The sequence below is a fragment of the Crocuta crocuta genome, unplaced genomic scaffold, assembly GCF_008692635.1.
Source record: "Crocuta crocuta isolate KB4526 unplaced genomic scaffold, BGI_CrCroc_1.0 scaffold219, whole genome shotgun sequence".
In the NCBI taxonomy this organism is placed as follows: domain Eukaryota; kingdom Metazoa; phylum Chordata; class Mammalia; order Carnivora; family Hyaenidae; genus Crocuta; species Crocuta crocuta.
The window spans coordinates 3,852,558-3,879,411 of record NW_027551572.1 but is presented as its reverse complement, the minus strand read 5'-3'; the positions used below and the strand labels follow the sequence as shown (position 1 = coordinate 3,879,411).

At 36.8% G+C, this 26,854-nt stretch overlaps 1 protein-coding gene, 1 long non-coding RNA gene and 1 other non-coding gene across 4 annotated transcripts; 2 read left to right on the top strand and 1 right to left on the bottom strand.

Moving 5' to 3' along the window:
* Positions 1-1,100: 1,100 nt before the first annotated feature.
* BBS5 (Bardet-Biedl syndrome 5) lies at positions 1,101-23,655 on the bottom strand. Of its 2 annotated transcripts, XM_077751130.1 has the most exons (12): positions 23,536-23,655; positions 21,391-21,473; positions 18,321-18,386; positions 17,592-17,641; positions 17,350-17,477; positions 13,794-13,929; positions 11,066-11,161; positions 8,635-8,697; positions 6,755-6,889; positions 2,764-2,847; positions 1,781-1,804; positions 1,101-1,623 (listed from the first exon to the last, which is right to left on the bottom strand). In XM_077751130.1, exons 1-12 carry the CDS (start codon positions 23,592-23,594, stop codon positions 1,522-1,524), a joined length of 1,026 nt encoding a protein of 341 aa, XP_077607256.1. In that variant the 5' UTR covers positions 23,595-23,655; the 3' UTR covers positions 1,101-1,521. The 2 variants fall into 2 exon arrangements, with proteins under 2 accessions (XP_077607256.1, XP_077607257.1); XM_077751131.1 differs by lacking the exon at positions 11,066-11,161.
* LOC144220876 (U6 spliceosomal RNA) lies at positions 16,181-16,287 on the top strand. Its single transcript, XR_013331886.1, has one exon. It is a non-coding gene; the product is annotated as a U6 spliceosomal RNA (small nuclear RNA).
* LOC144220790 (uncharacterized) lies at positions 23,550-26,557 on the top strand. Its single transcript, XR_013331858.1, has 2 exons — positions 23,550-23,722; positions 26,394-26,557. It is a non-coding gene; the product is annotated as an uncharacterized LOC144220790 (long non-coding RNA).
* The last annotated feature ends 297 nt before the right edge of the window (positions 26,558-26,854 follow it).

The window sequence follows — 26,854 nt, the reverse complement described above, 5'->3', positions numbered from 1 at the left end:
CAGGGCCTCGTGTGCTCCATAAATATTTGTTGAATGAATAATAAATGTCCCCAGATCAGTGACTTATGTATTTTTAAACTTTAAGATCTCTATCGATGAGTTAAGGTCTTTTATTTTACATAACAGTGAAGTCAAAGGTACTGTCAGCTGCTAAAACAACAGCTGAAAGAAGAGCTCATTGACTGTTTTTTCCATTTATAGATGTCACTAAAGGTTTTAACACACTAGAAAAGACGAACAGCTGCTCCCTTGTTTAAACAATAAATGACTCATTTCTCTCTACAAGTAACAACTAACATTTGAAAAGATTAATGAGTCAGATGCAAACACTATGATATGACATTTAAGAGTCCTTACTAGTAAGCAATTACAAAGTCTGTTTTGCTTGAAAAACTATTTAAATATATTCCTGACAGCATTTTGTGACCTGTATAAATTTTTCAAACAACCTTTCCCCCTTTAATATAGGTTGTTTATTATAACCCATCCTTTAAAAATGTACACATCTTTTCCTTTTTAGGCAAAGAAACCAATGTATAGCTTTTGTTCACTGATTTTTATTAAACTCAGGTTGGCACCTGGGTTGTAATATGTGTTTATGCTTGTAACATACCGCTGCATCTCATTCTAAATGTTTCTGAACCACTCACTCCTTTACCTCTAGAGAAAGAGGGCTCCTTCAGCTAATTTCAATGATTTGACAAAGGTTCCTTACAATGTTTCTTTATACCCAAGCAGCGACAAACAACACTGATGGCAGAGAAGTTGCCAAATCTTAGCTAACGAAGAAATCAGAGAATACTCTATTTTTGAAAACTTCAAAGAAGTTTCAATGAGTACAAACAAGGAGAAAGTCAATAAATGAATTATTTATTTACAAACTAAAAGTATTTCCTTACAAAATAAATGTATTCTTGTCAAATGTATACTGAAATAACTTATAAAATAGTGCCCAAAGCATTACATAAGGGTTGATACACTTTTGATACACTTCAGAAGTAACTATAATTTTTAGGTTTTACAGAAATGGTCACCTCAGCATGATAAGTTTAAAGGTCATAATTTTCAGTTTGCTTGGCTTACATTTGGAGCTTTTTGGAGCTTTTTGATAACTTATTTAAACCAGATTTTCATAATTAAAAAAGCATTATTTTGATAACTCCATAAAAATCATCTTATTCTTTTAAATAATGCTTTCAAAACATTAAATGGTGCTACATAAATTCTTTATTAACCCAAAATGATACAGTCATTTAATATCTGCAGACTAATAATTTACAAGCATTAGGTACAAAATAAACATATTTACAAACCAGATACATTTTGATTACAATTTTAAATATAATTTTTAGAAAAGAGGCAATGAAATCTTAGACAAATAAGTTTTTCCTTAATCATTAAAAAAAACCCTTCTTAAAAAGGTTTTTCTGTAAATGTAAAAACTATTCCATGCTTTATAGCAGGCAACTAGTATCTTTAATCTTGAGATATCTTTAAATAGAAATCCAGCTCAACTCAAGATCAACTCATCACTTCCCAAAGTCCCTGTAGGGTGAATCCATCCTTCAATTTCTCTATTGCAAGCCCCAGTTCTTCTGAAAATACAGGTTCACGATCTTGTTGCTTTTTGTGAGATAAGAGGATGACATGGGAATAGAGAAGGAAGGTGGGCAAGGAAGAGGAAAAAAACAAAAAATAGGATTCACATAAGTTTTGTGAATACTAAACATTGGAATATAGAAAGTTTTTTTTTCATACACTATAGGTAAAATGTCCTTACCTTATTGCCATCAGCAAAATAAGCCTATAAAACAAAGAAAATTATATTTCACATACTCAACATGTAATAGGTCAGTGGACTAAGAAACAGGCAATTAATTTAAAAAACAACTGTGTAACTAAATATATTTCACATTCTGTTACTATGTGTTACTACGTGTCTAATGGTCTTCTCACCTATCTTTACTATGCTAGTGGCAGATTTCACTTGTCAATCATTAGTAATGACTATAAGCTTTAAGCTCCAAAAAATGTGCTTTGTAATTAGTATATAATTAGCATTGTTAACTTGAAAGGGGATAAAAAGAATGATTTAAAAGCTATAAAATTTCATCCCTACTTTTGGTTTAGAAGATGCTGGCAAAAACAAAACAAAGTAATCAGTGCTTCAATGTATCAGCAAATGCTTACATATGAGGTAGTAGTAGTAGTGTATAATTAAATATTTTACACGAATTTCACACTTGTTTAAAATTATTTATTCCCAGAGAGGTATGCCAGTCAGATTTATACACCACAATATATAGAAAGCATTATTATTATTCTGGCCATTAAAGCTAAATAATATAAATTTGGAAATGGGAAAGTTCAGTGTTCAAATATCCTTTTAAAGATAATAGACCAATAAGTTGAAGGGAAGCCCATCTCATAAAGATGAATTATGAAAAGTATAGATTTTTAAACTAATTTAATTAACTACTTAACATGTTCTATTTTTCTGAGGTATGGAAAATCTTTCACAGATCTGCAATCCTCTAAATAAATGTGTTCTCAAACTATTTCCCAGTTTGGTAATTTAAAAGCAGTTTCACTCAAAGAAAAAGTCCCTAACTTAAAAAAAGATTACTTTCCAACTCATGTTTAAGATAACTCTCAAATATCTCAAGATCTATAGTGTTTTACATACTTAAGCCATTAGTTAATTAAACATGACTCAGATTTTAAGTCACAAGATTTTTAGTAGCTCTTCTTCATCATGCTCACCACAAAAGCGTCTGTGTGATCATCAGAGTCTATTTCTACATCATCTTGAATCTGTTCAACTGTCAGAGCTTCAAGGGGCTGTGGCTAAAAATCAGCAGATGTTAAAATGCATCAGAGATAATATTAAACAAATACTCTTAGTAAAATATGCTGTGAGAATCATAAATATTTGTAAAGGGATAAAACTGCTAACTACTCAAGTCTTAGGAAAATCACTGCATAGTTTATATTGTTTATTTATTTGTGTGTGTATGTGAGAGCGAGAGAGGGAGAGAGAGAGAAAGAGAGAGAGAGTGATAGAGAGAGAAACAGGGGAGAGAGGAGGGGAGGGGCAAAGAAAGAGGAAGACAGAAAATCCTAAACTGCTCTGCACTGCCTGCAGAGCCTGAAGCAGGGCTTAAACTCATGAGCCGTGAGATCGTGATCTGAGCGGAAATCAAGAGTGAGACGCTTAACCAACTGAGTCACCCAGGTACAACGTGATTTATATTCTATTTAAATTACCTTGAGTAATAAATCAGTTAAACTTTAAGGTTTTAAATATGAAGCCAGAATCATCAAAAATAATAAAATGACAAATTTATACATACTTACTATGATACTTCGAGATATTCTTAAAGAAAAACACTCTCATTGGACTTTATCTGATTTTCTTTCACATAGTCTTAAAAAAAAACTACGTTTGGAAAACAGCAAATTTTCAATTTTCCTCAAAACTGAAATGGTCATTAAATAGAATTTGTGAAAAGTAAAAAAACTATGATTTGCATGGACTATTCTAATGGTAAAGCAGAATAAAATATGGGCTGATATTCATTTTTCAAGTATTTTAGTATCTTTGGTGTATTAGGCACTATGCTAGCACTATCAAGGGTAAAAACTTTCTGTCCTTACCCATAAAAGGTCTGTAATCTCGTGGGAGTGGAATAAAGGATAAAACACAATTACAAATAACTAAATAACTAAAAATTGCCATTTTCATTAGTCAAAAATGGTCAAAGATTAATATCATATGGTTTAACCAATGAAGAGTAGCTATAACAAATGCAATTTATCTATTACAATAAAAATGCATATAGACGACACAACTTCTGGCTCGTGAATCCCAGAAATTTTCATGATGGAAAAAGTGGCATATAGTTAGGCCTTAAAAGGCCTAAAGGATGAAGATGACTTCCATAGGTAAGATTAGGGGAAAGGATATTCTTGGCAGAGGGGACCAGCATCAGCACAGGTGAGTAACCACAGGATGTGGCTGAAGAATGATGAATAATCCAGTACTGTCAGAATACAAGAGTCCCAGGAGACTGAAGAAGCTAGCAGGGCTACTGTATTGAACGTCAAGGAGCATCATTCACACTACATTTACCATGTTCTCATAGCTGGGCAGTGCACAGGCTGAACAACCAGATACGGTGGCTGTGCAGATAAGGGAGGAAATGTAGACTGGTGTCTACTGAAATTCTTTAATACCAGCCCAAAGAATTTAGACTTTATTATATTACAGGTAATTGGTGGGAGGGGTGTGTAGGGTAGAAGTGCACTGCTTGACAAGAGTGACCAGATTCTCTGAGGATAGACTCAATGTTTCAACCACATTCACAGTTATGTGACTGTGTATAAGTAACTTAATCTAGCTAAGCCTCAATCTCCTTAACTGTGAGATAAGGATAATAGTACTATACTTCAAAGTACTGTTGGGAGGATTAAATGAAATGATGCATATAAAGTTCTTAGAGCAGTGAATTGGAACAGTAAATGTTCAATGCAGCCATTCAACATCTATGAGTATTCACTAAGGGCCTATTATGTGTTAGTTCTGATTGCTGGAGATACGATGGTTAAGGAAAATAGATGAAAACCCCCAACTTCATAGAGATTATTTATAGTGGAGAAGACTATGAGGGTTACCAAAAATAAAACAAGCAAGCAAGCAAGGATAAGGGACAAAAAAAAAAAAATGATGGAGGCGGCTGTTTTAGATGGTATTCAAGAAAGACCTCCCTGAAGAGGTGACTTTTGAGTAGGGACTTAACTGAGATGACAAGAGTGAGTTATTATGGCTGGCTATTATTATGCACTGGGGGGTCAAAAAAGAAGAAGAGAGAAGAAATGAAAGCAGAGAATGGTGGGAGAACTAACAAATTGAGTGTCCCTCATGTGCCAGGCATTTCATGGACATGATCAAGAACTTTGTGAGAGAGATTATCTTCATTTTATAATGAGAACATCGTAGCTCAAATTTCCTTAGAATCACAAATAAATGGTGATATTGGGGCTAAAGCCAGGTTTGCCAGGTTCCAAGAACCATGCTTGTTCTACCATTATTATGCAAGGAAAAATCATTACAATAATTGTGGTCTGAATGTAAAGAAGGAAATAGGAAAAGGGAAGAGGCCGTATGATTGACTGAATGTATGAAATAAGACAGTCAGAAAAATAAAAAAGGAAATCTCTGAGGTTTTGAGCACGGCTGACTTTGACAATGCTGAAAATAAATAGATACATCAGTAGGATGGTGCTTTTGAGAAAAATGATAGCATTTTAGGTATGCCAAGTTTGAGGTATTCAAGTCCCAGTGTATCTTACTGACTTGGAAAATTATTTACTTACTTAAATAAAGATAAACTTTTAAATGAGAAATTCAATTTATGTTATTTGGAATGCTCATTTATGTGAAAGTATTCATGAATATTTGCAGCCATGGTAATGTGAGAGAATGTGTCAAGGTCAGAATAAAAGGTGTGGGGGGGCGTGTACAGAAGTGTGTGTTGATGGACCTGGAGGAGGGCTGACATTGCTGAGGAATGTACAAAAAAGGCCAAGTGAAAGGGAGAATGCTGAAAAGTGCAGGCTGGGAAGAAAACAGAAAAGAATGGTTAAGGAAATGAAACACATGAGCGTATGTATAATGCAGTCAGCAATCCAGAGAGAAGTTTCAGCTGGAAGGGAGGGGGGTACATAGAGAATATTACAGAGAGAGAAAAACTATGTGCAAGGAGTGCTACCAGGCAACGAGGGCCTGGCTGAAGTCAGAGGGTGTGGACTTGAACTTAGCTGTCCAGCCCTACTTCTTGATCTTCTCTGGTCACGTGCTGTAGTCCAAGAGCAGCAGAGATGGATAATATATCACGTGCTGTGTGATATGGCTCAACATGCTGAGTACCAGCAGGGACACTGCTGAAAGAGTAGGTGGCAAGCGCACCAGTGTACAGTGAGGGCCCGAGCAAAATAACAGACAGCAAGGGCACCTGTGAGAAGACTAGCCCGTGAGTAAACCAGAGACAGAGCCTCTGGCAAGGGTCCTGCTGATAGAGCCGACAGTGAGGACATCTCCGATGGAGTGGCTGGCGAAGACACCAGTGATAGACCAAATGACAAGGGTCCTAGCTGGAGAGGCTACAGAATAAAGCTAACGCCAAAGGAGAGAATTCATGTACCTGGAGAGCACGGTGGGTTTGGGGCAAAAGCCAGAAACCATACAGAAAGCAAAGAACAGACATATGAACATGATATTCAAAATATTTCCTAACTGGTACATCAGCGGCACTGAGGAATAGGGAATGGATCTGGGCCCTATTGATGGAGCTGACTCCTGGAGGTACTATCTTGTAGGGCTCTGTGGGAAGAGCATGGATCTGTAAAGCCTATGAGGTTTGCCCAAATGCTAATGGGAGGCAGAAGTGGAATAAAAATCAAACAGAGTGAGAGACTGAAGTCTGTCCACATGATAGGAGCCTTGCACATGGACACTTCTCTGAATAAACTGCTCACCCAGGGCAGGAAGGATGACGGAGCAGCCAGTGAGCAGACAGGTGGATAGCCGCAAATTTGTGATGGCCAAGGTGGTTGTGCTCACTGAGCAGTCTGTACATTCATCATCTTAAACAAAGTTCAAAGTTAAATTGTACACATGTGTTTACGTGTGAATTTTATAGACTGTGTAAAAGCAATTCAGCATACTCTGTATTTTACATACTGAATGAATTACCTTTTCTTCCATCTCATAATCCACTCCAAATATAGGACTGGCAGAATAGACTTTGTGAAGTGAGTTGATTTCCTTAACTGATTCTTGTAGTTTTTCCACAGGGTCTATTTTAAAGCCAAGAACATATCCTCCACTCTGTAAGAAAAAAAAAGAAAAAAGAAAAAAGAAAAAACAAAAAACAAGCCTGGGAATTGTATCTACAGTATATGATAAACTATAACTCTAATTTCCTTATTTCAGAGCACCACAGGTAAGCTACTTTTTTTAATTAAAATTTTTGTAATGAAAAATTTAAAGCACATACAAAAATAGAAAAAACAGTACAATAAGCATCTATGTAGCCATCTCCAGCTTTGACAAGTAGCAACGTATGGCCAACTCTGTTCCATCTTTAACCTCCGTCTCCCCCAAATCTCCTCCCCTTACCCACTGAGGATTATTTTGAAGCATATCCAGGTACCACATAATTTCATCTGTAAATATCAAAGATGATATTTTAAGATTAAAATACACTGTATATTGTGATGGCCAAGGAAACAAAGTTTTTCTTTACTAGACCTTGAAAAAGCATAAACCGTATATTAATAGAAGAAAGGGAATGGCCTAGCTGAGGCCATCTCCTTGAAGAATTAGGCAAGAAACCTGACCATACTTAAAAAATTAAGTATCCAGCGGCTGGCTAGCTCAGCCAGAGAAGCATGTGACTCTTGATCTTGGGGTTGTGAGTTCAAGCCCCATATGGAGTGTAGGGATTACTTAAAAAAAAAAAAAAAAGCTTAGAAAAAATTAAGTAGCGTACTATGAAAGGTGAGAGCATATACTCTTGGGTAAATTCTGGTTTTACAACAAATTTTCTAGCTATCTGATGCTGGGAAACATACTTTCCTTTTTAAAGCCTCAATTTTCTAACCATAAAACAGTTATCTAATTGTATTAAGTAAAATAATGTATACATGACATTTGATACAGCTCCTGGAACATAGCAAGCACTCAGTAAATGGAAGCTACTAATCTGTAGGCCAAGAGGAAGGAGTAGACATTCATATTTAAACTTAGAATTTAGAAGAGAAGTGATTTTACAAGTAAGTAAATGTATTATTTAAATGTATTTCTGCAAAGAACTGGCCTAATGGGGCACAGCAATTATAATTAGATACAGTATAATCTGCATATGAGAGTATAAAATCTCAGGGTGCCTGTGTGTATATATTTATATATATCTGTGTTTCTCAATAACATTTTGTGAATCAGACCTGAATCAAAACCTATTCCCACCACTTACTAGTTGGTGAGACTGTGGGCAAGGTTCCTAACTTCTCTAAGCCTCAGTTTCCTTAAATGTAAGATGAGGAAAAAATAGTAACTGTATCATAGGGTAGAGATTGAGATAATGTATGAGAAGTACAGTGACTTAACTCTGTCATTAAAAATGATAATTTTGGGGCACCTGAATGACTCAGTCAGTTGAGTGTCCAACTCTTGATTTTGGTTCAGGTCATGATCTCACAGTTTGTGACATGGAGCCCCACAACAGGCTCTGCACTGACAGCGAGGAGCCTGCCTGGGATTCTCTCTCCTCCTCTCTCTCTGCCCCTCCCACACACACACACACACTCTCTCTCTCTCAAAATAAATAAACATTAAAAAATGATAATCATAATGATGATAATGGTTATGTCTGCCCAACAAAGAAACATAAGCAAGGTTCTTCCTTATGCGGACAATTACTGTATGACTTTAAACTTTTCATGTAACTTCATGTTATAGCTAATATTTTTCTTGGAAGTAAACTGGTTACTATATAAATAAAACTAAAAATATAGATGGTCACATAGTTTGAAAAATCTATTAAAGATTAATACAAATATAAAATATCTTACCTGCTGAGAGCTTTCTATGACAAGAGCTAAACCAAATTTTGAATCTCTAATCTTTATTGAACGCTAGATGTAAAATGAAAAAGAAAAAAATGCTTATTTTTACTATCTGATAGTAGTGATTCTTTAACACAAGTTTTTCAACTTCTATACAAACTACTTTTCATAAACTAAAAAACAGAATTCTCTGTGTCCTTCATTACACTCCCATGGAGATCAAGTAAGTTAAAATGTTCATACTAGAAACAGGCAGCAAACTTGTTAGGAAATAAAAAAGAAGACATCTCTGAAATATGCACAAAATTATCTGACTCAAATATCCCCCACAATCAGGGAGTCCACAACTTTTCTGAGTATTTTAAATCAAAGGCCAGCAATCTTTTAGTACTGGAGAGCCAGCATCTTTTATGGTTCCTAAGGTTGGGTTAGTTTTATAAGTCACATGAATATGACTGTCCTAGTGACAGACTGTGATGATATCAGATTGCAAGTTGTTTGGACCAGGCTGAATTCATTCCAAAAGCCATTTTTGGTAACTGTATTCTTAAATAACAAAAAGTATCGTATTTGAAGAACAAAAAGCACAGGCCTGTTTACTACTCAGTAATTTTTTAGTGTAATACAGTTTAGGTCAGGCAAGCTATAACATATGTAAATGCACATAAAACAGCAATGAACAATATAAACACCCATTTATCAAATACCTATGCAAATTCTATCTTCCCAGCCATTATTATAAAGTCTTAGATTTCTTTAGATGGCCAGAAATCATTTTCTTCCTATCAGTTTTTATGATTTTCTGTTTAATGTGTTGCTTTTCTCCACCAGACTGACAACTCTTTGAAGGCAGGAACTGTGTACTGGTTCATGATGTTCATGACTATATCCCTAGCACCTAGCACAGAGTGGTTGCTAAATATTTGGTAAATTAACAATCAGATATTTTAAAGTAACTCAGAAATCAAACAATTTGGCAAAAGATAGGCTTGAGACTTTTGCAAAGAATCATCCTTCTTGTAAACCCAGAAGTCTTTTAAAAAATGACATTTTCCAGATATCACATACATTGCATCTATTCAATAAATAGTTGTTAATGAAACTGCTTAATCTTAAGACTACTTATATCCAACAATAAGGGTGATTATCATAGGCAAATCACACAGGATTTTCATTAACTGTTTTTATGTTCCACCTAATGTGCACTAGAGTCCTATATGTAATTTCCTTATGTAAATGAAATTCTTCAGTTTATTGGAAATTACTATTTGTTTCACTGAATCACATACTTATAGCAGCATCAGCAGAAGATAAAATGAACCGCCTTTACTCTCAAAACAGACTGGTCTCAGATGTAGTTAGTTCTTATTCTGGATTTAAAAAAAATTGTTTTTAATATTTTATTTATTTTTGAGAGAGACAGCATGAGCAGGGGAAAGTCAGAGAGAGAAGGAGACACAGAATCTGAAACAGCATCCAGGCTCTGAGCTAGCTGTCAACACAGAGCCCAATGTGGGGCTGGAACCCAGGCACCATGAGATCATGACCTGAGCCGAAGTCGGATGCCCAACCGTCTGAGCCACCCAGGAGCCCCTTATTCTGGATTTTAACAGCTTTACTGAACTTAAGCTAAAATCATTATCACTAAAAACCATCTTGAGTCCTTTCACCAAACCTGTAGTATGAATCTAGCTTGTATTAATGCTGTTATCTGTAAACAGTGAAAACAATTCATTCATAGAATTAAAGCATTCTGCCCTTAAAAACAGAAAGTATGAAGACAGCCAAAACAAAGTGTATGGAGCAGTGTGCTTAAGACTTGGAAAGAACCACTATACATCCACTTCATAAACAGGTTATGGAAAACTTTAGTAGCTAATGCCCTCTGACTGGAATCTAAGAAAGACATATCTTTAAAAAAAAAGAAAGAAAAAAAAAAGACATCTTCCTTTCTTAAAAAATTTTAAAATCCTGTATATTTCTCTCTTAGTAGCAAGTTGATAATGGTGGGATTTCCCTTGAATATAAGTACAGTTGGGTCTTTTCTATGTTGAAATTGTAAATTCTCAACATTTTAAAAGTCTGTTCTCAGCTACACTGCTGCCACTTAAAAAGAGGGAGAAAGAGGGGCACCTGTGTGGCTCAGTTGGTTAAAGCACCCGACTCTTGGTTTTGGCTCAGGTCATGATCTCACAGTTCATGGGCTCGAGCCCTAAGTCAGGCTCTGCGCTGATAGTGTGGAGTCAGCTTGGGATTCTCTTTCTCTCCGTCTCTCTCTACTCCTCCTCTGTGCACTCTCTCTCTCTCTCAAAATAAATAAACTTAGAAAAAAAAGGGGGGGGGATAGAATTCATCTAATCCTGAAAGTTCCATTAACTACTGAACAGAAATAATTTATTCTACATTAAAACAAGGTCACCAAAATGCATGCACTTACAATTTGTAGATATGGTATGCTGACGTTAAAACTGTCATTCATATTTGCATGCCACACAATTCTCACATTGGTAATAAAAAAGGTTCCTAAATTTCCCTGTGAAAGATGAGATATATCAATGATCATTTGTTTGAATACTTACTCTTTATTTTCTAAACACCAGAATATGATTATCACAATAGCAGAGAATACCAGAACTGACTATCATGGAGTATTAATGACTTCATTATTAATGACTCAGTACAACTAGGTGACTGAGGGCCTGGATTCTGAAGTTAGACTCTAATCATTATGCCCTCAGTACTTACCAGCTGCCTGAGCACGAGTAGATTGGTTCTTGGTGCATTGTTATCAAATGTAAAATGGAAATTTGATTAAATAACCCCTATAAATAAAGCCCTTATCACAGTATATAGCATATGGTTAAGAATTCTACAAGTGTTAGATCTTACTAGGACTATTGTTCAAAACCTGGAATAAGTTAAGACAAGGGAGTTGTGTGGTAAGAGACAGACAAAACACATGTGATAACCTCTATTAGTCCATAAGAGTTGTTTTATGGCTCTTCTACGCTAACTATAAATCAAACTGTTTACCAATTACATGGCTCTTCAACATCTACTCAGAATTACTTCAGGACGATAGCTAAAAAAAATCTATATTACTTAATAGCATGGGGCCAAAATTAGCTCCCTCTACCTCCTCCGCACCATATACTCCCAGAGGAATTTATTTTATACTTTGAGGTTGGGCATAAGACATTAACTCACAAATCCAAAACCTAAAAAGTCCTCTTCTGGGATGAGCAGGTTTGAAACATCAGAAAAGACCACTTATTGGGGCACCTGGGTGCCTCACTCGGTTAAGCATCTGATCAGGTCATGATCTCACCACTTTATAGGTTGGAGCCCTGCATCAGGCTCTGCTCTGGCATTGGGGAGCCTGCTTAGGATTCTCTCTCTCTCTCTGCCTCTCCTCCCACTCACAGTCTCTGTCTCTCTCAAAATAAATTAATTTTTAAAAAGATCACTCATTTCTCAATTAAAATTAAGTTAATAAACATATGTATAAATATATATATTTCCCTCATCCACTCTCATTTTGCAAGAAATTGTTATACAAAAAATTTCAGCCCCCTTATTCCTGGTCCACATCCCATTAAACAATAGTAAGTCTAACTTTATAAGAAATAATTATTTATGTCCTCTTTCCTCTTATTTTAGAAGAACAGAACAACTTGCAGTATTCCTAAGGATTTTTTAAAAGAAAGGGAGGTCATATTTTATTTTATTATTCTTCAATAAACATAAATTAGGTTGACAGTAACATCCATATTTCAATAAAACATTTCTGATAATCATGAACATTTTAATTAATTAATTTAAAATGCCAGGTGTGGTGCTAGACAGTAAGGATCTAAATAACTATGAACGGAGTAATTCCACCCCTACCCTTATAAAGCCTACAATCTAATGTGGGGGTATAGACAAGCTCTCTATATTAGAGCAGGAATAATTTGAGATGGCAATTAAGTACAGATAGCATAAGCAACACAAAAGGAAGGTTTCAGAAAGTGACATCTAGCCTATGACCTAAAGCTAGGGTTTGAAAACTACAGCCTGTGGGACAAATCTGGCCTGCTGCCTCATTTTGTATGGCCTATAAGCCAGGAAGAAGTTTTACATTTTTAAGTGGCTGGAAATAAAAATACTAAATAATAATTTATCAAAAAAAGAATTCATGACACATGAATACTATATGAAATAGAAATTTCAGTGTCAATAATAAAGTTTTATTGAAACACAGCCATGGTCACTTGTTTACGTGTTGCCGTGGCTGGTTCCACACTACAATGGCAAATCTGAGAATTTATAACAGAACTAGTAAGACCTGAAAAGCCTAAAATATTTACCATCTGGCCCTTTAGAGTAAAAAGCTTGCTGATTCCTGATGAGGAGTAGTTATTCAGATGGTCAGCTGTCTATATACTACAGAACCAATATCAGAGTTTAAAACTAGAAATTAATTGTATTTTAAATTTATGATTCAATGTTTAGCAAAAAGCTCTTCATTCAAATGCTATAGCTTTACTCCAGTGGTTATGAGTCTAATCTAGGTTGTAACACACACAAAGGCTGGAAACTATTCTTAGTAAGACACAAATTTTCCTCTAGAAATTGGTTTGTTACTTATTCCAACTATTTGTTGCTTGTATGGTCTTAACTGCATGAGCAAATGAAAAGTTACAATAATACATGTAGGAATCACCAAATTAGTTATATGTTTAATCCCATAAAGACCAGATTAAAAGGCTTCCATGACTGTCCGCCCTATGGCTCTCCTCCATTAGCATGAGTTATCAATAACTGGAGGGTAGTGGAGCATAGACGGAAGAGGACAGCTCTCAGATGAACTAGATGTGTGAGATCACTTAATTTTGGGGGCCTGAGTTTTTAATCTGTAAGTGAATGGAGACTGAACTACATAATCTCCAAGGTCTATTCCAGCTGTAAATTCTATGTAGAACAAATGTTGCTAAAAAGAGCACAAAACCATAAATATTTGAAAATCAGAATATTCTTTTATATCAAGAGCTATAACGCTAACTTATCAGGAGATGTAATGCTTATTTTAACAGAGTTAAATGAACATACTAACTCAATGAGAAATGGAAAAGTAATTATTAAATTCACTGACACAAAAGGTTCATTAGCTTTTTGCACAATACCTGATCACTGGATAAATTCCATACTCCATTGATTTTATCATATACATGTTCTTGTGGTAATAATCTTAGTTGCTTGTTTTGAATTAGTGCACTTCTTAGTTTAAAATCACGATACATTTTAGAAGTTTCATATGCTCTATAAAAAAGAACAAACAAATACTAACCCACCTTGAAAAATGTGGTTTTCCTAGGTTATATTTACCTACCTATCAAAATATACAGTTAATACTTTATATATATATATAAAGTTAATACTTTATGTACATCACTCAAGTAATTATTATAATAAGTTTAAAATTTTGCTTTTCAGTAAGTTTTGGTGATCACAGTCTTTTATAGACTTTATCATTTTGGTATAGTATTTATAAGTTTTATCTCAGTAACCTAGTTTTAGATGTCTGATTTTTAAGACAACACATATACAGCATAAATGAGAGTAAACAGATTTTCTCTCTGAACTGAAAAACAATGCTTATCTATAATAGACACGGAAATTATTTTCCCTTTCAAAATGCTTCCTTCCATTTCTGTTTTAGTCAAAGGCACCATTATTCTTTTGACATAAACAGGAGTCCAATTACTTTTCTCATTACAACATGAAAACATTATGACCACATCCACCTCTATACAGAAAACTGGAAGGAAGATGTACCAGCTCCAAAAGGGACCATACGACAGTGTGTATCTGTGTGTGCATACGCAAAATTTCTCTTTGTTTTTTCTCTGTGCCTTCCTATTGATAAATAATAATTTTCTTCTGTATTTCTGTAATATAATTATTCTATAAATAATTCTGTATTTATTATTTGTTTTGATTAGTTTTACTATACCTTTTTGGATTACTTTATTATAACATTTGAATAATTAATTCTACTTTTATTCCACAAAATTATACGCTAATTTACTCATTTAATAAAACTAAAGGATTTTCTTAGCCTGAATAACTTTAGAAGTCACTTACATAAATCATAATATTCACTGTTAAACTTGTGACTTTTACTTTATCTAACATGTAAATTGTGAAAGAGGAGGGGTGCCTGGGTGGCTCAGGAGGTTGAGCATCTGATTTTGGCTCAAATCTCAATCTCACAGCTTGTGAGTGTGAGCCCTGCATGCTCAAACTCTCTGCTTTCAGCAGACCCCACTTTGGATCCTCTGCCCCTCTCTCTCTGCCCCTTTCCTGCTCACTCTCGCTCTCTCAAAAATAAACATTTTTTTAAAATTCTGAAAGAGGAGGATGTGAGCATTTGCCTATAAATCTTAATTTTCGTTACTGCTATAATCATCAATGTTTAACCAGTGGAAAAAATGGAAACTATTTATGCTGCGAGTTATTTGTGGGGGAACTCTTATTTTTATACTATTGAAGGAAAGCAGTTTCTATGCTTCCTTCATACTCCTTTTCATATTACATCTCTAAGTAAAGTGAAACAAAGAGCTAAGGTTTAGGTATATGTCCAACAAAACTGGGAACCAGGTATATGCCCAACAAAATTTGAAAAATATTCATAATAGCTAAAAGTAGAAAAGACCCAAATGTCTGTGATTTGTGAGTAAACAAAATATGTCCATACAATGTAATCCTATTTAGTTATAAGGAATGAAGTACTGATACATGCTACAACACGGATGGACACTGAAAACATTATGTAAGTGAAAAAAGTCAGATATAAAAGGTGCTATATTTTATGATTCCATTTATATTAAATGTCTTAAGTAGGCAAATCCATAGAGACAGAAAGTCAAACAGTGGTTGCCAGGTGTTATGAGGAGGGTTTCTTTCTAGGGTAACAGAAATATTCTGAATTGGATAATGATGGTTGACAATCTTGTGAAATACTAAAACTATCAAACTATAAAATGGTAGATTAAAATGGTAGATTTTATAATGCTATAAGAATTATATCTCAAAAAATTTAAACCATTATGTGGATTAAAAAATCATTGAGGCTATCTGGGTGGCTCAGTTATGGTTTGTGGGTTTGAGCCCATATTGGGCTTGCTGCTGTCAGCATGGAGCCTACTTTGGATTCTCCGTCTCCCTCTCTCTCTGCCCCTCCTCCTCCCCCCCAAATAAATAAACATTAAAAAAATATTTTTTAAAAAATCATCAACAAAATGCAAAATCAAATAATAAACTAGGAAATTAAGAAATAAATTTGCAACATATATAACAGATGAGAGCATAATTAAGAAATTTATAATAGAAAACTATAAATAGCCAAAAAAAAATTTCAACATCACTAGTAATAATGAAATGCAAATTAAAACAATAGTATATATATTTGTGTGTATAAATTTGTGTATATGTATATTTTGCCTGTCATCTTGGCCAAGCTTTAAAAAAAATCATAGTACTTAGGGCTGGTTAAAAATAAAGAGCTAAAGTGCTCACTTTGGCAGCACATATACTAAAACTGGAACAATACAGAGAAGACTAGCATGGCCCTTGCTCAAGGATGACATGCAAATTCGTGAAGTGTTCCATATTTTCTGCAGTTACTTAGTGAACTGCCACTCTTTGGGGATTGACTTGGAGGAAATGATATGAGTCACAGTACAACATGTGGCACTGAATAATGAACTTGCTAATTTACTAGAAAAATATTCCTATAAAGCAATCTATGAGAATGAAGTTGAGTGACACTTGAAAATCTATGTGCACATATGTTGTTTCTACATACCTTGGAAATGAGAAAATGTCAACTTTCATTTCCTTATAGAATAAAAAGAAAAGAAGGGTGCGTGGGTGGCTTAGGTCATGATCTCATAGTTTGTGGGTTTGAGCCCCACATCGGGTCTGTGCTGACAGCTTTGAGCCTGGAGCCTAATTTGGATTCTGTGTCTCCCTCTCTCTCTGCCCCTCCCCTCCTCACACGCCGTTTCTCTCTCTCTCTCAAAAAATTTTTTTAAAGAGCTAACATAGTGAAAAGAATTTAGCAAATAATAAAACCAAAACCACCACACAAAACAACAACAAAACTCTTTAGGGAAAATACCCAAACATGCTTTCTACTTCTAAAAAAACCTTTTTAATTCATTAACTGAATTGTCCAACTTGGTTATTTAAATTGAATGAACCTCCTTGGTAGCTAATTTAATAGAATATTCTGTAGAATTTCTTCTTTTAATATTTTATTTATTTTTGAGAGACAGAAAGAGAGAGAGAGAGAGAGAGCAAGCAGGGGAGGGGCAGAGTGACAGGGAGAGAGAGACTCTGAAGCAGGCTCTAGGCTCTGAGCTGTCAGCACAGAGCCCAATGCAGGGCTCGAACCCACAAGCTGTGAGATCATGACTTCAGCTGAAGTCGGACGCTTAACTGACTGAACCACCCAGGCACCGCTTCAGTAAAAATTTTTTTTGAATCTTCAGTAGTCTTCTGTGTTTTATAAATACTTAAAAGTGTTTATTAAATTATAATACAATATGTTCTTCTATATATCTTCAAGATATTGTAATTTCTTGAGCTTGGAGGAAGATAGTACCACACTTATAAACTTTATCCTCTAAACCTCTGTATCATAGAATCACCTTAAAATTATTCAATAACCCATACCTGTGTACTGCAATCACAGAAGTAAAAAGTCTAGGACTTCCAGGAACCAAATTTGTAAATATAAACTCAAACCGAGTACTGTTACATTTTGTTAGTATATAAAGAGCTTCAGTTTGGCCTCGTAATTTCTGTAAGAACAAGTTTATTTAAAAGTTCAGATTTTAAGAGCAATTCTCATTTACAGTGAAAACAAAGTTCTGTCTCTTCACTACATACATTTCAATAAGATTGTTCAGACTTACAGAGTTAGCAGTCCTTGTTGTAATGCTCAATATGCAGTTGTAACCGATAGCTAAAATTCAAGCAAAGAATTTCAAGAGCATGATAAACTGAGAGAAAAAAAAAACCTCCTCTATATACAGAACTTTTAGTTTTAAAAATTAAATATATATAAAAGAAAACATTTTTACAAATTTCAGTTAAATAATTAAAAAGAACTAGGAAATCAATTCTGCCTCTTTGTACAAATAACGTTCATAGCATGGGAGAAAGGAAGTCTGCTTCTCTAAAACCTATATTGTATTATTTACTGAACAGCTTAGCACCACTACCTCAAGAGAAAAAGTCTAGCTAGATAGTCTAAAATAGTTATAAAAAAAATAAGTAAAATGAAATTTAACACAACGGAAGGTTGCAATTTTATTAGAAGTTAGATTTCTCTTCTTTGGAATTAGTTGAAACAGGTCATAGCAAGTTGTCAAAGATAAGTAAGGAACAAAAAAAAGCAAAAGCAAAACCATTCAGTGTAAAAGCACTAATCTCATGTCCAAGAGACAAAATGGACAGAACGAAAAACATTTCTTTCGCATAATAATACAGTCTGTGGTTAGTCTAGGATTGCCTAAGTTTTTTTTATCAATTACGTTTTCCATATATTTCATGGTACAGCTTTTTTGGTATCAAAAGCTACTGTGCAAGTTCACTTGACAAAGCATTTTTATTCTTTAATGTTATCTAACAAAAATACTTACAAAGATTGACTCTGGGTAATGCCAAAGAGTGCCAGATAATTCTTAAATTTGTTACTAAGAGTCTCCCTAAAAGCAAACAAACAAACAAAAAAACAAGTTACCTTAGGTAAGGACCATTTCTGCAGTACAGAAAGAGGTAGACATAAAACTTATGGCTCAGTATCAGCAGTAATCCTCAGAGATGTTTTCATACATTTAGCAACTGAACATGTTTATTGTTCATATCTATCCTATGTAAAGTACACAATGCATGATTTGGAATCCCAGAGAAACAAAATCTGATAGTTACAGAGGGAATACAGGTATTCAATGCCAAAAGCTTGGTTTAACTCAAATTAAAAGACAGAATTGTGTACTAGATTTTTGTCTTGGTGGAAATTGTTCCGGGGGGCTCCAGCAGGTCAAAAATGCACAAGTGAGAATGAGTATGGGACGGTATAATTACAAAGTCATTCAGTGAAATCACACTTCTCAAAGGACTTTCATATATACACTAATCCCTGCAACAGGAATACTCTCTTAACAGTTCTTATTTACATGAGCCACACTTACATGCCCATATTTTTTTTTTTTTGCTATAAACAAAATGTTTTTTGCTTATATGAAGTTATGGCCAGGCTGAAGTGTGCTTAAGGCTTTAATGCTTTTCATTCTAGCCTCAGACTGACATTCTTACACCGAAATGTGGAGTTAGATAACTTCCTTTCCCAGGGTGCCTTATGAAATAGTCATCCCTATAAATGCTCTGAGAAAAAAAAGTCAAGTAAATCTGCGCATGGAAAACTATGTGTCTTACAGATTTATAATGCAATTAGCATATTAGGATAGTTTTGAGATATCCTGAATAAAACTTAACTTTGTTTGAACCAATATTTCTTCAACAAATAACCACAGAATTCTTTTGATGAGTAATCTATAGCCAGGTCATACACTTTCCTCTCAGAAAACCCCTTCCCAAGCACCAAAATATAACTGTTCCTGTTTTTCCTAATCTCTCAAACATTGAAATATGGCTATTTCATTCCCATACTACTTCAATGTGCAAAGCTAATCTGATAATTTCATGTCAGGCTACTTACAGTTGAAATGGATTAAATGTGCTAATCTTTGGGGGTATTTATAGTTTGGTGCTTTTTTAAAAAAATGTTTGTTTATTTTTGAGAGAGAGAGAGAGCGTGAGTTGGGGAGGGACAGAGAGAGATGGAGACACAGAATCCAAAGCAGGCTCTCGGATCCGAGCACTCAGCCTAGAGTCCGATGCAGGGCTTGAACTCATGAGCTGTGAGATCATGACCTGAACCAAAGTCGGATGCTTAACCACCTGAGCCATCCAGGCACCCTGGGGTATTTTAGTTTTAACATGAGTCTCCTGAACTTTGTAATGCCTTAATTTGGTCATTTTCAAACCGCTGAAAAGGAAGGGAGGGAGATGGCTAGAACACAGGAATCCCCTTCTCTTTTCTACCTTCTTATTAACCAAAAGCTCAGCACACTCCTGTAAAATGCCATTTTCTGGGGAACTTTTTCTGAGATGTGTACAAATACAGTTACTTTTACAAATAGGAAGATTTCAGGCACTCTGATGGAGACTTTTGGCCAGGGAGGTGTCTTGCCCTCTTTACTCCAAAGTGCTAGTATGTGATTCTGTACTTAATGAGCACTCAATGAATTGAAAAATGTTCTATTACCCATAGTCTTTGTTTGGACTGGTGGACGGACTGTCACATAAGAGTTCCTGTCAGTCTGTATGAGAACAACCAAACCTTCTAAGGGCTTCCTTAAGTTAATTCAGGTTTGTTAAGATCTAGCCATCTAGAGATTATTATTATTCCACCCTCAAAGGCACAAACTAAGACTTCTTATTTGCTGCAAAATCTTCATACCCCACTTTTACCTGGGCCTGGCTGACATTAGGAGCATTTCATAAATGCGATCTAAGCAGTCTTCTAAGGATGGGTCCTTGCCATTGACAGGATGTGCCTACAGGCTGGTAATGACAGGTTCACTTCACAGGGAAGGAAGGCCCACAACGAAACCTGATGTTCACATACCACCCCAGAACAGACCAGAAGAAAGACCCAAAGAGCAAGTGGCCACATGAAAGGCTGCAGTGAGCCTACTCTGCCAATAAGGGTTACTCTTCAGTCTCTAGGATTTACTGATCTTCCTTCTCTGTTCTGCTAAGGGTTACTATTCCTTCTCTAGGATTTATTTACTGATCCTTCTTCCTGAATGAGGTCTGTTCCTTTTCCCCACACTTACTCTTCTCTTGAATAAGAGGTTTATGACTCATCTTCTTAAACCTCCTTTCCCCTAAAAAGCCTTTTCAGATCTGCTAAACTGCCTACACATCCCCCCCTCCTTTTTTTTCCTTAAACAACAGTAGTGACGCTTATAAGACCCAGTCACTGGCCATGGCTCCATGTACAGCTGTATGAAGCCTGGGGTTTTTCAAAGTTACAGCCTTTGGGATTTGGTTTGGGGTGGGAGGGACTTGAGAGTCCAGCTCTGGCTGTTCCTCAGTGACAAGTGACATACGTAGATGTCTCACATGATTTTTCAGTGCTTAACCTACAAATAGGCTCACAATACAGCACTAAATTTGCACTCCATATGTCCATCTCTAGGTGTCAGTCTTGAGAAATTGTGAATTGCTCTTGGAGTTCTTAAAAGGAAGCATGGCTCCAGGTAGCAAAGCTATGACCTACTTATGTTCCACTACGTTATATTCTTTCATGGGGAGGCAGATTCAAAAGTCAGATCTATCCCGTGTTCCTCACAGAGAGGGATCCTAGAGTTTTAACAGTTATGTTGGAGAAAGTAAATGTCAAAACTGGGATTTATTGAAGGACCAAAATTCTGAGGAAGAACCTGTATTCCCTGGCTATAGGTTTCATACCTATTCTTTCTTCTCTTTTAAGTCTGAGAAAAGTCTTATGCAGATTTAACTCTTTCACTTTCACGATTATATTTACATATAATGGTGTTTCATATCTTATTCTCCAGCTAATATGACTTAACATTTGTAAATCAAACCAGAAATATAAAAAATATTAGGAAATATACTCACCTCTATCCCCATTATTTCCTTTGGTGTCTTCAATTGAATCTAAACAATCAATAAGGGCTTCTCCAGGTCTTGTTTTCATTTGTCTAAAATAAATATCAAGCCTTTAATTTTATAGCTACAACTATACCCACTTACAATCTAGTTAGGCAGAAGAGACATATACATATAAAACAGCCAACAGTATAAATGATACAGTACCAAATGCTCATGCATTTGAAAATAAGGTCTTAAGAACTTCTAGAACCTGGAGACCTGTGGGGACTGGAGTGACCAGGGACATGCAAAGAAGTCAGAACTAGAATGAGAGGTAGGATTTGGAGAAAAAAGAGAGGGAGAGAGCCCATGATTAAAGACCAGAAATAAAAAATGATAAGGGAATGTGGGAAGATCAGGCTGGAGAAGATCCATGTTAAGAGGTGGTAAAAAATGTACGCCACTACCTCTGAATGCTAGTTGGATAGGTATGAGCCTTGTCCTGTGGACGATGGAGAACCCTCAGAGGTTTCTTAGAGGAAAGGAGGTAAGGCAGTTATGGAAGGATCAAGCTAAAGGAAAGCACCGTCAGGCCTTGGTAAACAATTAGATACAGGGAATAAAAGGAAATAGGCTGAAGAAGTTTGCTAACTGACAGAATGCAACTAGAGTGTTCAAAAACAGAAACCTAGCAGAATATGTGGTACCTCCTTCTAACGCATTTTCCGTAGAGCTGACTTAATTAACTACTGAAAATGCAAACATGGTCATATACCTTCTCTGCTTAAGAGTCTCCCACGTCATCCCACTGCCTAGAAAATGAAGTCACAAATCCTCAGCTAAACATTTTACAATCTGGCTCCTCTTTCTGGTTGTTCCTCCGTCCTCTACTTGCCAACTCTGCCTTCTAGCCAATGACATTTGTACTTCCAAGACTCTGGTCCTAATGTTTTGTTTTATTCTTTTTCTTCTTTTTTTTCTGGCATACTCTCCTTCTATATACCCTAATAAGACCCTGCCCAATCTTCAGGGCTGAACTGAAATATTATTTCTTCTTTCATGTCTTCCCCAAGCAGAATGAACTATTCTGTTTTCAGGCATTTACCACATTAAAAAAAAAAATAGTTGTCTATGTGTATCTCCTGCACTAAAATGGGAGTATGTGTGTCATCATTTCTAGCTATCAGCACAGTAAGTAGCACATAGTAAGCATTTGATAAATATTTAATAAAGTGGAAATATTCACGAAATGGACCTTGTTTGGATTAAGAACCCTCCAAGAAAAACAGAAAGTCATACATTGTGAGCAATAAAGAGCTGTCGTTTATAATTTTATAAATTCCCTTCCCTCACAAGTTCTTAAAGGATCTAAGACCATGTTGGTATTAGATACCTAGCCACATGTAAGCTTGACAAATTAATATTTCATTTTCCATCCAAGGTTTTGTTCATGATAAGGAATTATAAGAAGTGGCTAAGAAGCTTCATATCATTACCCAAGAACCTTAGCTTTACTGTTTTCCATTTTAGGTCATTTCCCCCCTAAACTGTGGGTAGGAAGATACTCTTTTCTCTTTAAGGCATGAAATTTAAAAAAGCCCCCAGGTTTCTGTTGAGAGGTTCCAAAAGTTAGCTCCTTCTTCCTATTGGTGATTTAAATGAACAGTAAGATGGAAACTTATCATGGAAATAAAGTTTGAGTGGTTAGGGATTTTGGGAAATGCTTACTCCCACCTCCCTTGTTTTACAGACCAAGAGACTCAAGCTAAGAACGGTGAAGTCTAAGGGCCCACAATGTGTGTCGCTATTCCAGACCTAGTTTTAGAACCCTGCGCTCCTGAGTCCCTCCCGAACGTTCCTCCGCCACACGAAACTGGCAGCCCAAGCTCACTTGGGCACACCGGACGCCCATGCCCTGGATGGCCCTAGACGTATTTGGGCTCGGCCTCCTGATGGGTCCCCCGGGCAAGAACGCGGCCACGGACCACACAGGACTGAAACGCCGTAATTCAGACGCGTTCCCGCAGGGGCCAGGCGAGCCCGGGGTCTCCCGGGGAAAGGGCAAGAGGCGCAAACCTCCTCCCGCTCTCGCGAGGGCCGTGAGCTGCGGGGGCGCAGGCTCCTTCTGAAACCTCGCTGCGGCGCCCTCTACAGGCCCCGGGAGCGACTCACTGCGAGGAGACGTCGAAGCGGACATCCCGGTCTTCCCAAAGCGCGTCCAGCACCGACATGGTGACCGAGGCCCAACGCAGGCACTCTCGACTGCGGCGGAGGCCGAGTGGCGTCTCACTGGTTCCAAGGCAACGAGTCGCCTGTGTCACGACGTCTACGGCGGGCGCCGAGAGCCAAGCTTCCTGAGGTAGGGTGCGCGCTTTCCCCGGGCCTGTCGCGTCGTTAAGCGGATTTGAGGCTCCAGGCGGGATGGGGAGGTTCAAAGAAGCCAAGCTGGCCTCGGCCCAGGAGCTTGTGCTTGACCTCTGAGTGACTTTCCTAGACTCCAAACGCACATCCTTAAGCCATTACACCTCTTCCCCCATATTGCTACAGTCAAGAAATTTAGACTTAAAACTCTTAATTCTTTACCTGGCCCCGCCCGATCTGGGCCCCCCCCCACCTGTCCGATGTTTTGCCACCCTCTCCTTCTGGCCACCTTCCAGAGAGGCAGGGCCCTGTTTCTCTGCCTGAACTCTCTTTTCCCAGATTTCTGCATAGCCTGCCCTCTGTCACTTAAGTCTCAGCTCAAACGTCAACTGAGACAGGCCCTGATCTGTCACTGTACCCTGAGCACCCAGACGAAAAACAAAACAAAACAAAACAAAACAACCCTGATCTATCTAGTTCACTCTGAACAGTGCCTGGCACAGAGTAGTCACTCTATAAAAACTTTTTGAATAATTCAAACGACTTCCTTTCCTCGGCTTATGACAATTACTTAATTCAGTGGTTTTCAAAGTGTGGTCTGGGGATCCCCGGAGTTCCTTAAGATCCTTTCAGCGCACCCACAAGGTCACACTATATGCACGATAATAGGAAGACCTTATTTGCTATCATAGCCTTCATTTATTTGTTGTGTGTACAGCGGTGTTTTCCAGAGGTATGAGAATCTAGCTGTCCTCTATGAAGCCAGACATTAAGAAGATTTACAAAAATATAAAACAATGTTACTCTTCTTATATTTTTGGATAATATAATTATTTTAAAGTGTTATATGTATGTTAACATATGAGTTTATTACTTTTTAATGAATTAGTAAATGAATTTTTAAATGTCTCATTAAATATCAATAGATATAATCCATATAAGCAAAAGCTCTTTCAGGTGCACAATAATGGTTTTTTTAAGAGTATATAGGGGTCCTGAAATCAAAGGTTTGATAACTGCAGATTTAATTTATCTAGAGCTCCTCTGGATTAGGCTCTGTGCCAAATACTAGAGACGTGGAAGACTATACATTAAAGAAAGTAATGGAGACAGTGGAACATAATGGTGGACACAAACTAAGGTGGCCCCCAAGGAGTCATATTCTTATATAATCCTCTCTCCTTAGATGTGGGCAGAACCTGTGACTTGCTTCTAGCCAACAGAATATTGCAAAGGTGATGGGATGTAAAAGTGATGGGATATCATTCCCATGATTATGTCATTATGTAAGACTTGATCTTAGGTGATCAAGACTTTCCTGCTTGCCTTAAAGAAGCCAGCTGCTATGATATAGCCTTGAGGGACGGCAGCTTCAATCATATAAATGCAAGGAAAGGGAATTTAATGAGCTTGGGACAACAACCTAATGAGCTTGGAAGCAGATCTTTCCCCAGTAAAACTTCTGATAAGGCCTTTGCTCCAGGAAAGGTCTGAATTGCAGCCTGGTGACTATAAGCCGAAAACCTAGATAAGCCATGCTTGGAGTTTTGATCTACAGAAACAGGGAGACTGTAAATGTCTGTTGATTTAAGCAGCTAAACTAGTGGTAATTTGTTATATGGAACAATAGAGAACTAATACAGGTTGTGGGATCAAGAGTGGTGCTACTCTAACAGAGCAGAGGCTAAGACCAGCAAAATTCTGTTAGGAAGCTGGCTGATTATTCACTTGCAAAATGTGCTACCTTTCATGAAGAGGCAAGGATGGAAGTTTTGAACTGGAATATCTCTAACTATTTTCCCATGCCTGGCCCAGCATTTTGGGATGGGAGTGTTGGAGACAGACAACTGGTCTCTTTAGTTTCCCAGGCCTGCCAAGAGGAATTGTGCTTCACAGAACTGTGCTTAATGGATTATATGCAGGAACATTATTTAAATCACATATCAATGATTTAGATGATGAGATCAAGGATTTTGAGATGAGGGTGTAGTAGCATAAGAGGGGAACCTTGGGAGAGAGCATATTTTTTTTTCCTTTGGGAGGAGCACGAATTATTGAGTGCCAGAGGGCAGACTGTAAGCAGAATTCTAAGTTTTTTTAACGTTTATTTACTTTTGAGACAGAGAGAGTCAGAGCACAAGCTGGGGAGGGGCAGAGAGAGAGGGAGACACAGAATCTGAAACAAGCTCCAGACTCTGAGCTGTCAGCACAGAGCCCGATGGGAGGCTCGAACCCAAAGACTGAGAGATCATGACCTGAGCCGAAGTCAGACGCTCAACCAACTGAGCCACCCAGGCGCCCCTGTAAGCAGAATTCTAAATGTCCCCTAAGATTCCTGTCCTCCTTATATGCATACCTTATCTAATCCCCTTCCCTTGAGCATGGAAGAATCTATGAATATGAGATTTTGTTGTATAGCAAAGATGAGATTTTGCAGATGTTTAACATCCTTTGAGTTCATCAAAAGGGAGACTATCTGGGGTGGGCCTGACCTTATCAGATGAGCCCTTAAAGGAGATATTTTTTTCTGCTGGCTTTGATGAAATAGTAGCCAAGTTTGTGAGAAAGCCTCATGGCTAGGAACTGAGGGCAGCCTCTAGGAGCTGAGAGCCTGCGAGAAAACAGAAACTCTAGCCATCTAACCACAAGGAACTGAATTCTGCCAACAGCCTGAATGAGCCTGGAAGAGAACCCCAAGCCACAGATGCAATCTGAATGGGATAATTAGACCATCCCACTGACACTTTGATTTCAGGTGAGACCCTAAGCAATGAAGCCAGCCCAGACTCCTGACTGACGGAAACTGTGAGATAATAAATTTGTATTGTTTTAATTTTCTAAGATTGTGTAATTTATTGTGCAGTAATATTAAATTAATACACTGACATTATAGTAGGACCTTCCTAATCATAATAAAGACTGAAATGAAGACCCACTTTTCAATGCATTTATAACTGGAGATTCATATTATTTCCCGGATTTTCTTTTCCTCCTGCCTTTATAAGAATGTTTTTCATGTGTATGTGTTTTTACTTTTTAAATAAATTGTACCAAAGTATAATTTACATAAAAATGCATCTATTTTATTTAGGTGTGCTCTTTGATGAATTTTGACAAGTAATCCATGTAA

Excerpts from the sequence above, each read along its gene's own strand:
- BBS5 (XM_077751130.1), bottom strand. The coding sequence starts at position 23,594 with ATGTCGGTGCTGGACGCGCTTTGGGAAGACCGGGATGTCCGCTTCGAC. Across the intron at positions 6,890-8,634 it reads TCATAGAAAGCTCTCAGCAG|AGTGGAGGATATGTTCTTGG; the intron begins GTAAGATATTTT and ends TTTTTCTTACAG. Across the intron at positions 1,624-1,780 it reads ATTTTGCTGATGGCAATAAG|CAACAAGATCGTGAACCTGT; the intron begins GTAAGGACATTT and ends TCTCACAAAAAG.